The sequence below is a fragment of the Molothrus aeneus genome, unplaced genomic scaffold, assembly GCF_037042795.1.
Source record: "Molothrus aeneus isolate 106 unplaced genomic scaffold, BPBGC_Maene_1.0 scaffold_30, whole genome shotgun sequence".
Lineage (NCBI taxonomy): Eukaryota > Metazoa > Chordata > Aves > Passeriformes > Icteridae > Molothrus > Molothrus aeneus.
The window spans coordinates 4901371-4912113 of NW_027098964.1; the positions used below are offsets into that span (position 1 = coordinate 4901371).

Sequence of the window (10743 nt, forward strand, 5' to 3'; positions counted from 1 at the left end):
CAGGAATTTGCCCCAAAACCCAGGAATTTGCCCCTAAATTTGGGAATTCCTCGGATTTTACCCAAAAATCCAGGAATCCGCCCCAAACTCGGCCTCATTTTCCTTTATTGATCTCCTTGAGGGGGGGGGGAGGGGCTCAGGGGGTGGGGGAGGGGCAGCAAAATTCCCCAAATTCCAAAGATTTCCCCCAAATTTCCAAAGATTTTTTTCCCCAAAATTCCAAAGATTTTTTCCCCCCCGAAATTCCGAAGATTTTTTCCCCCCAAAATTCCGAAGATTTTTTCCCCGAAATTTTCGATTTTTCCGGAATTTTCTGCACCTGTGGGGGGAGGGGAGGAGTTACTGGTGAGACTGGGAGGGGTCACTGGGGTCACTGGGAGGGGTCACTGGGGTTACTGGGAGGGGTTACTGGGGTTACTGGGAGGGGTCACTGGGGTTACTGGGAGGGGTTACTGGGGTTACTGGTGTGACTGGGAGGGGTCACTGGGGTCACTGGGAGGGGTCACTGGTGATACTGGGAGGGGTTACTGGGGTTACTGGTGTGACTGGTGATACTGGGAGGGGTCACTGGGAGGGGTCACTGGGGTCACTGGTGTGACTGGGAGCCCCTGACCTGGCTCATACTGGTGTCACTGGTGTGACTGGTGATACTGGAAGGGGTCACTGGGGTCACTGGTGTGACTGGGAGGAGTTACTGGTGATAGTGGTGATACTGGGAGGGGTTACTGGTGATACTGGTGTGACTGGGAGCCCCTCACCCGGCCCATACTGGTGTCACTGGTGTCACTGGTGTGACTGGGATATCTCACCTGGTGTCACTGGTGTTACTGGTGTGACTGGGATCCCTTCACCCGGCCCATACTGGTTTGGTTACTGGTGTTACTGGTGTCACTGGTGTCACTGGTGTGACTGGTTTGGTTACTGGTGTTACTGGTGTGACTGGGATCCCTTCACCCGCCCCATACTAGTTTGGTTACTGGTGTTACTGGTGTTACTGGTGTTACTGGTGTGACTGGTGTCACTGGTGTCACTGGTGTGACTGGGATCCCCTCACCCGGCTCATACTGGTGTGGCAGTTTTGGTTACTGGTGTTACTGGTGTCACTGGTGTGACTGGGATCCCTTCACCCGCCCCATACTGGTTTGGTTACTGGTGTTACTGGTGTCACTGGTGTGATATCAGATATCTCACCTGGTGTTACTGGTGTGACTGGGAGCCCCTCACCCAGCTCATACTGGTGTGGCAGTTTTGGTTACTGGTGTTACTGGTGTGACTGGGATATCTCACCTGGTGTCACTGGTGTGACTGGGAGCCCCTCACCCGGCTCATACTGGTGTGGCAGTTTTGGTTACTGGTGTTACTGGTGTTACTGGTGAACTCCGAGTACGGCCGCGAGCGGGGGCACAGCAGGGACCGGTACCAGGCCCGCACCTGCAACAAACTGGGATTGACTGGTTTGAACTGGGAACGGCCCAGGGTAAACTGGGAACGGCCCAGTGTGAACTGGGATCCACTGGTTTGAACTGGGAACGGCCCAGTGTGAACTGGGAATAGCCCGGTTGGAACTGGGACCCTCCCAGTTTGAACTGGGACCCTCCCAGTTTGGACCAGGGGCCCTTTTGGGGCAATTTTGGGGCTGATTTTGGGGTTTTTGGGCTCCCAGGTGGATTTTGGGGGGGATTTTGGGGGGAATTTGGGATTTTCGGGTCCCGTTTTTGTGGTTTTTGGGGGATTTTTGGGGGGTTTTTGGGGGTTTTGGGGTTTTTGAGGATCACGGTTCCATTTTTTGGGGTGAATTTTTGGGATTTCGGTACCTTGGGGTGCCCCAGGCAGTGGCACAGGAAGATCAGCAGGGCTGGGGGGGTTTCGGGTATTTTGGGTCCCGTTTTTGTGGTTTTTGGGGGATTTTTTGGGGGTTTTTTGGGGGTTTGGGGTTTTTGAGGATCACGGTTCCATTTTTTGGGGTGAATTTTGGGGGTTTCGGTACCTTGGGGTGCCCCAGGCAGTGGCACAGGAAGATCAGCAGCCCCTGGGCGGCGTTGACGGCGCAGAACAGGAGGGGGAGGGGCGGGGGGGCGCTGCCGGGGGGGAGGGGCGGCCCCGCCCCCCCCGCCCAGCCCAGCCCCGCCCCCACGCCCAGCGCCCAACCAGAGCCCAGCAGGGAGAGCTGGCCCAGTGACGTCACCCACAGCACCCTGGGGACAGCGGATCCGGGTCACCTGGGTCACCCCAGGGTCACCCCAGGGTCACCCCAGGGTCACCTGTGTGACCTCAGGGTCACCTGTGTGACCCATCGATGTCCCCAATGTCCCCCCATAATCCCCCCAATGTCCCAAATGTCCCCAATGTCGCCATTGTCCCCAAATGTCCCCAGTGTCCCCAATGTCCCCAATGTCCCCAATCCCCCCGATGTCACCCCAATGTCCCCTCGGTGTCCCCCCAATATCCCCGATGTCCCCAGTGTCCCCCCGAGTGTCCCCAATGTCCCAAATCCCCCCCCAGTGTCCCCAGTCCCCCCCAATGTCCCCTCGGTGTCTCCTCAGTGTCCCCAATGTCCCCAATCCCCCCCAATGTCCCCAGTGTCCCCTCAGTGTCCCCGATGTCCCTCCAAAGTCCCCTCGGTCTCCCCCTGGTGTCCCCGACGTCCCCTCGGTGTCCCCAATGTCCCCAATCCCCCCCAATGTCCCCAGTGTCCCCCCAATGTCCCCGGTGTCCCCTTGGTGTCCCCTCGGTGTCCCCAATGTCCCCAATGTCCCCAATGTCCCCTCTGTGTCCCCAATGTCCCCAATCCCCCCAATGTCCCCAATGTCCCCAGTGTCCCCCCAATGTCCCCAATGTCCCCCCGGTGTCCCCTCGGTGTCCCCAATGTCCCCAATGTCCCCAATGTCCCCTCGGTGTCCCCTCGGTGTCCCCACTGTCCTCAGTGTCCCCAATGTCCCCCCAGTGTCCCCTCGGTGTCCCCACCGTGCCCGGCGCAGGGTCCCCATGTCCGGGGTGACCTCGTGGAATTTCTGCACCAACTTCCAGAGGGTGACAACGAGGATGACAGCGTTGGCCTGGGGGGACACATCGGGGACACTTTGGGGACACTGGGGGGACACTGGGGACATTGGGGACACTGGGGACACTCAGGACTCTGGGGACATTGGGGACATTGGGGACACTGGGGGGACACTGGGGACACTTTGGGGACACTGGGGGGACACTGGGGACATTGGGGACACTGGGGGGACACTGGGGACAGTGGGGACAGTGGGGACATTGGGGATATTGAGGGACATGGGGGACTCTGGGGACATTGGGGACATTTGGAGATTTGAGGGCATTTGCGGGGGATTGGGGACAGCAGAGTGACATTAGGGTGACACTGAGGTGACACACAGGTGTGACACAGGTGACACACGGGGTGACACAGGTGACACACAGGAGGTGACACAGGTGTGACACACAGGAGGTGACACAGGTGTGACACACGGGTGTGGCACATGGGTGTCACCCTCGGGTGTCACTCACGGCGGTGATGGCGATGACGGGGCCCCGGAAGCTCCAGCGGAAGCCGCGCTCGAGGGACAGCCAGCAACTGGGGACAACGGGCAAACTGGGATGGACTGGGATGGACTGGGAATGGGATTGGGATAAACTGGGAATGGGACTGGGATGGACTGGGAGGGACTGGGAGGGACTGGGATAAACTGGGAATGGACAGCCAGCAACTGGGGACAACGGGCAAACTGGGATGGACTGGGATGGACTGGGAATGGGACGGGGATAAACTGGGAATGGACAGTCAGCAACTGGGGACAACGGGCAAACTGGGATGGACTGGGATGGACTGGGAATGGGACTGGGATAAACTGGGAATGGACAGTCAGCAACTGGGGACAACGGGCAAACTGGGATGGACTGGGATGGACTGGGAATGGGACTGGGATAAACTGGGAATGGGACTGGGAGGGACTGGGATGGACTGGGAATGGGATTGGGATAAACTGGGAATGGGACTGGGAGGGACTGGGATGGACTGGGAATGGGACTGGGATAAACTGGGAATGGGACTGGGAGGGACTGGGATGGACTGGGAATGGGATTGGGATAAACTGGGAATGGACAGCCAGCAACTGGGGACAACGGGCAAACTGGGGTGGACTGGGAGGGACTGGGAGGGACTGGGAGCACTGGGATAAACTGGGAGCACTGGGAGCACTGGGAGCCTTCGCAGCTGCCCCCCCATTCAGTACCGATCACCATTGATCACTGGTCATTGATCGATGGTCATCGATCACTATGGATCAGTATTGATACCTATCAATGGTTATTGATCGCTATTGATCACTATGGATCATTATCGATGGTTATTGATCGCTATTGATCACTATCGGTTACTATTGATGGTCATTGATCACTATTGATCACTATCGATGGTCATTGATCACTATTGATCACTAGTGATCACTATTGATGGTCATTGATCACCATTGATCACTATTGATGGTCATTAATCGCTATCAATGGTCATTGATCACTATTGATCACTATTGATCACTATTGGTCACCATCAATGGTCATTGATCACTATTGATCACTATTGATCCCTATTGATGGTCATTAATCACTATCAATGGTCATTGATCACTCACTATTGATCGGTCCCGTATCCCTTCGGGAACGCGGCCGCCGAGAGCCCCCCATGATGGCCATGGGGATGGGCACTATTGATTGCTATTGATCACTATTGATCACTATTGATCGCTATTGATCGCTATTGATCGCTATGGATGGTTATCAATCACTATTGATCACTCACTATTGATTGGTCCCGTATCCCTTCGGGAACGCGGCCGCCGAGAGCCCCACGATGGCCCCGGGGACGGGCGCTATTGATCGCTATTGATCACTATTGATCGCTATCGATCGCTATCAGGGGTTCTTGATCACTATTGATGGTTATTGATGGTTATCAATACTCACTATTGATTGGTGCCGTATCCCTTCGGGAACGCGGCCGCCGAGAGCCCCACGATGGCCACGGGGATGGGCGCTATTGATCGCTATTGATCTCTATTGATCACTATCGATCGCTATTGATCGCTATTGATTGCTATTGATGGTTATCAATACTCACTATTGATCGGTGCCGTATCCCTTCGGGAACGCGGCCGCCGAGAGCCCCACGATGGCCAGGGCGGGGCCGTAGCCCAGGGCCAGGAGCGGCCGCGGGCGCAGCCAGGCCGGGGCGAACACCTGGACCAGCAGCACGTACAGGTGAGCGCCCTGCAGCGCCATCCAACAGAACGCCGACAGGTAGCACAGGTGCAGGACCACCGCTGTCACCACGCAGGACACCTGGGGACAGATTGGGGACACTCAGGTGACACTCAGGTGACACACAGGGACACACAGGTGACACAGGTGACACACAGGTGACACATTGGGGACACACAGGGACACACAGGTGACACACAGGTGACACAGGTGACACAGGTGAGTGCCCTGCAGCGCCATCCAACAGAACGCCGACAGGTAGCACAGGTGCAGGACCACCGCTGTCACCACGCAGGACACCTGGGGACAGATTGGGGACACTCAGGTGACACTCAGGGACACACAGGTGACACACAGGTGACACACAGGTGACACATTGGGGACACACAGGTGACACACAGGGACACACAGGGACACATTGGGGACACACAGGGACACACAGGTGACACACAGGTGACACAGGTGAGCGCCCTGCAGCGCCATCCAACAGAACGCCGACAGGTAGCACAGGTGCAGGACCACCGCTGTCACCACGCAGGACACCTGGGGACAGATTGGGGACACTCAGGTGACACACAGGGACACACAGGTGACACACAGGTGACACACAGGGACACATTGGGGACACACAGGTGACACACAGGGACACATTGGGGACACACAGGGACACTTTGGGGACACACAGGTGACACACAGGTGACACACAGGTGACATGCAGGGACACAAAGTGCCCCCCGTACCGGGCTGTGTGCCCCGTCGATGCCCAGCAGGAAGGCAGGGGGCACCTCCTAACCTCCCCAAATACCCCCAAACCCCCCCAAATCTCCCCCAAACCCCCCCAATCCCCCCAATCCCCCGTACCGGGCTCTGTGCCCCGTCGATGCCCAGCAGGAAGGCAGGGGGCACCTCCTAACCTCCCCAAATACCCCCAAACCCCCCCAAATCTCCCCTAAACCCCCCCAATCCCCCCAATCCCCCGTACCGGGCTCTGTGCCCCGTCGATGCCCAGCAGGAAGGCCAGGTGCCCCCCGAGCAGGCTCAGGCTCAGGTGCAGCTGCAGCGTCCGGCGCGGCTCGGCCACGGCGCGGCACAGGGCGAAGGTGGCGGCCGCGGCCACCAGGGCCACCACGGACACGGACAGGGCCACCCGGGTCACCAGGTCCAGCAGCCAATGGTCCTGGGAGGGGACGGTGACATCATCAGTGACATCATCAGTGACATAATCAGTGATATCATTGACATCACCAGTGACATCATCAGTGACACCCCCAGGGCCACCACGGACACGGACAGGGCCACCCGCGTCACCAGGTCCAGCAGCCAATGGTCCTGGGAGGGGACACGGGGTGGGGACACTGAGTGACACCATCAGTGACATCATCAGTGACATAATCAGTGACATCATCAGTGACACCCCCAGGGCCACCATGGACACCGACAGGGCCACCCCTGGGACCTTCTTGGTACCACAGTGACATCAGTGACACCCCCAGTGTCACCAGGTCCAGCAGCCAATGGTCCTGGGAGGGGACAGTGACATCATCAGTGACACCATCAGTGACATCATCAGTGACACCATCAGCGACACCCCCAGGGCCACCACAGTGACACAGCCAGGGGCATTTTTGGGGCATTTTTGGGGCATTTTTGGGGTTATTTCAAGGATATTTTGAGGATATTTCAAGGATATTTTCAGGTTATTTTAGGGGTGTTTTTGGGGTGATTTCAGGGGGTTTTGGGGCACCTGGATCTCGTTGAAGGCCAGCAGGACAGCAAAGCTCCTCAGGGGATTTTGGGGCATTTTGGGGTTATTTTGGGGTGGTTTTGGGGCAGTTTCTGGGGTTATTTTGAGGATATTTTGAAGATATTTCAAGGATATTTTCAGGCTGTATTTGGGGTGATTTCAGGGGATTTTGGGGTATTTTTTGGGGCAGGTCTTTGGGTTATTTTTAGGCGATTTTTGGGGTGATTTTGGGATGTTTTTGGGGTATTTTTGGAGCAGTTTTTGGGGTTATTTTTGGGATATTTTCAGGCTATTTTGGGCTGTTTTAGGGGTGTTTTTGGGGCAGTTTCGGGGGGTTTTGGGGCACCTGGATCTCGTTGAAGGCCAGCAGGACGGCGAAGCTCCTCAGGGGATTTTGGGGCATTTTTGGGGCTATTTTCAGGCCAATTTTTGGGGTTATTTTTGGGATATTTTCAGGATATTTTCGGGCTGTTTTAGGGGTGTTTTTGGGGTGATTTCAGGGGGTTTTGGGGCACCTGGATCTCGTTGAAGGCCAGCAGGACGGCGAAGCTCCTCAGGGGATTTTGGGGCATTTTTGGGGTATTTTCAGGCCAATTTTTGGGGATATTTTTGGGATATTTTCAGGGTATTTTCAGGCTATTTTGGGGCTGTTTTAGGGGTGTTTTTGGGGTGATTTCAGGGGATTTTGGGGCACCTGGATCTCGTTGAAGGCCAGCAGGACGGCGAAGCTCCTCAGGGGATTTTGGGGCATTTTTGGGGTATTTTCAGGCCAATTTTTGGGGTTATTTTTGGGATATTTTCAGGATATTTTCGGGCTGTTTTAGGGGTGTTTTTGGGGTGATTTCAGGGGGTTTTGGGGCACCTGGATCTCGTTGAAGGCCAGCAGGACGGCGAAGCTCCTCAGGGGATTTTGGGGCATTTTTGGGGTATTTTCGGGCCAGGTTTTTGGGGTATTTTCAGGGTATTTTCAGGGTATTTCGGGGCTGTTTTAGGGGTGTTTTTGGGGTGATTTCAGGGGGTTTTGGGGCACCTGGATCTCGTTGAAGGCCAGCAGGACGGCGAAGCTCGTCAGGTGGTCGCAGGCGCAGACGGTGCCGGGGGGCTCCCCGTGGGGGGGGGTCCCGTTTTTGGGGGGCACCACCCGGCACCCCCCCGTGTCCCAGCGCCCCGCCCGGGGGTTCCAGAAGGCGCAGACGATCGTCCCCCCCAGTTTGGGGTCCTGAACAACAAAAATGGGCGTCGGGGGGGGGTCCCCAGCCCCTTTTTGGGGTCCTCAAACCCCCCCCCCCCCCTCCCCGTTTTAGGGTCCCCTCTGCCCTCTCTGGGGTCCCAATTTGGGGTCACCCCACGCCAATTTTGGGATCCCCCCCCCTCCCCATTCATTTTCAGCCCCTCCACCCCATTTCATGGGATTTCCCCCCATTTTTCGTGATTTTTTTCACCCCCTTTTTTTTTGTGATTTTCTGCCCCATTTTTTGTGATTTCCCCCCCCCCCCATTTTTTGTGCTTTTCTGCCCCTTTTTTTTTTTTTATTTTCTGTCCCGTTTTTTAGGATTCCCCCCTATTTTTTGTGATTTCCCCCCCAATTTTTATTCTTTACCCCCCCAATTTTTCTGATTTCCCCCCCAATTTTTTTTTGTGCTTTCCCCCCGCCATTTTTTATGATTCCCCCCCCCATTTTTAGGATTCCCCCCCCAATTTTTCTGATTTCCCCCCCAATTTCTGTGCTCCCCCCCCAATTTTTCTGATTTCCCCCCCCAATTTTTGTGATTCCCCCCCCCAATTTTTGTCCTTCCCCCCCCATTTTTTATGATTTCCCCCCCCAATTTTTCTCATTTCCCCCCAATTTTTTTGTGCTTCCCCCCCCCAATTTTTGTGCTTCCCCCCCCATTTTTTGTGATTTCCTCCCCCAATTTTTTTGCGCTTTCCCCCCATTTTTTCTGATTTCCCCCCCATTTTTGTAATTCCCCCCCCCAGTTTTTTTGCGATTTCCCCCCCCAATTTTTATGATTTTCCCCCCAATTTTTGTGCTTTCCCCCCCCCCAATTTTTATGATTTTCCCCCCAATTTTTGTGCTTTCCCCCCCCAATTTTTTTGCGCTTTCCCCCCCCCAATTTTTCTCATTTCCCCCCCAATTTTTTTGTCCTTCCCCCCATTTTTTGTGCTTTCCCCCCCCCAATTTTTTTGTGCTTTCCCCCCCAATTTTTATGATTTTCCCCCCAATTTTTGTGCTTCCCCCCCCCCAATCTTTTGCGCTTTCCCCCCCAATATTTCTCATTTCCCCCCCAATATTTCTCATTTCCCCCCAATATTTCTCATTTCCCCCCCAATTTTTCTCATTTCCCCCCCAGTATTTCTCATTTCCCCCCAATATTTTTTGCGCATTCCCCCCGCCCCGGGGCTGTTTTCGGGCCGCACTGACCGGCGCCGGGTGCCGGAACCGCAGCGTGGCCGCGGGGCCGTCCCGGGGCGGCCTCGGGGACGCGCGGGCGACAAAAGCGGCGCCCACCGGGGACAGGACCCGGAAGGCGGGGAAGGGGCGGCCCCGGCGGGGGGGGCGGGGCAGGGACCGCGCCCAACCCCCCCAGAGCACGGGGGGAGCCCCCGAGAGGGCCCCGGGGAGCCCGGCCAGGGTCAGCAGCCCCACCAGGGACAGGCCTGGAGGGGGAAAAGGACATGAAATAACCCAAAATTACCCAAAATTACCCCAAAATCCACCCTAAAATAACCCAAAACCCCCTGAAATTACCCCAAAAACCCCCTGAAATGACCCCCAAATCCCCCCAGGGTCAGCAGCCCCACCAGGGACAGGCCTGGGGGGGGAAAAGGACATGAAATAACCCAAAATTACCCAAAATTACCCCAAAATCCCCCTGAAATTACCCCAAAAACCCCCTGAAATTACCCCCAAAACCCCCTGAAATTACCCCAAGATCCCCCCCAGGGTCAGCAGCCCCACCAGGGACAGGCCTGGAGGGGGAAAAGGACATGAAATAACCCAAAATTACCCAAAAATCCACCCTAAAATAACCCAAAAACCTCCTGAAATGACCCCAAAAAACCCCTGAAATGACCCCCAAATCCCCGCCAGGGTCAGCAGCCCCACCAGGGACAGGCCTGGAGGGGGAAAAGGACATGAAATATCCCAAAATTACCCCAAAATTACCCCAAAATCCACCCTAAAATAACCCCAAAAACCCCCTGAAATTACCCCAAAAACCCCCTGAAATGACCCCCAAATCCCCCCAGGGTCAGCAGCCCCACCAGGGACAGCCCTAGGGGGGGAAAAGGACATGAAATAACCCAAAATTACCCAAAATTACCCCAAAATCCCCCTGAAATTACCCCAAAAACCCCCTGAAATTGCCCCAAAATCCCCCCCAGGGTCAGCAGCCCCACCAGGGACAGCCCTAAGGGGGGAAAAGGACATGAAAATTACCCAAAATTACCCAAAATTACCCCAAAATCCCCCTGAAATTACCCAAAAATCCACCCTAAAATAACCCAAAAACCCCCTGAAATGACCCCCAAATCCCCGCCAGGGTCAGCAGCCCCACCAGGGACAGCCCTAAGGGAGGAAAAGGACATGAAATATCCCAAAAACCCCTGAAATTACCCCAAAATCCCCCTCAAAATGAGACCAAAATCCCCCGGAATGGCCCCAAAATGACCCAAATTCCACAATGTCCCCCCAATGTCCCCACTGTCCCCAGTGTCCCCAGACCCCCCCAGTGTCC

At 55.7% G+C, this 10743-nt stretch overlaps 1 protein-coding gene and 1 long non-coding RNA gene across 3 annotated transcripts; both read right to left on the bottom strand.

Moving 5' to 3' along the window:
- Positions 1 to 217: 217 nt before the first annotated feature.
- Positions 218 to 2081, bottom strand: LOC136570117 (uncharacterized). Of its 2 annotated transcripts, none has more exons than XR_010785505.1 (3): positions 1988 to 2081; positions 1192 to 1431; positions 218 to 319 (listed from the first exon to the last, which is right to left on the bottom strand). It is a non-coding gene; the product is annotated as an uncharacterized lncRNA (long non-coding RNA). The 2 variants fall into 2 exon arrangements; XR_010785504.1 differs by lacking the exon at positions 1988 to 2081 and adding an exon at positions 1815 to 1853.
- A 134-nt stretch (positions 2082 to 2215) lies between these two features.
- LOC136569911 (adhesion G protein-coupled receptor E5-like) lies at positions 2216 to 9839 on the bottom strand. Its single transcript, XM_066570265.1, has 9 exons — positions 9809 to 9839; positions 9429 to 9664; positions 8037 to 8225; positions 6245 to 6439; positions 5662 to 5805; positions 5123 to 5343; positions 3514 to 3580; positions 2965 to 3056; positions 2216 to 2219 (listed from the first exon to the last, which is right to left on the bottom strand). The coding sequence occupies exons 1-9, from the start codon at positions 9837 to 9839 to the stop codon at positions 2216 to 2218; spliced, it is 1179 nt and encodes a 392-aa protein (XP_066426362.1).
- Positions 9840 to 10743: the final 904 nt, after the last annotated feature.

Bases quoted from the DNA above. Each gene is read 5' to 3' on its own strand.
- LOC136569911 (XM_066570265.1), bottom strand. From the start codon at position 9,839: ATGTCCTTTTCCCCCCCCAGGCCTGTCCCTG. The intron at 6,440-8,036 runs GTGCCCCAAAAC...GTCCCCTCCCAG, and splicing joins TGGCCTTCAACGAGATCCAG to GACCATTGGCTGCTGGACCT. The intron at 5,344-5,661 runs GTGTGTCACCTG...ATCTGTCCCCAG, and splicing joins ATGTGTCCCTGTGTGTCCCT to GTGTCCTGCGTGGTGACAGC.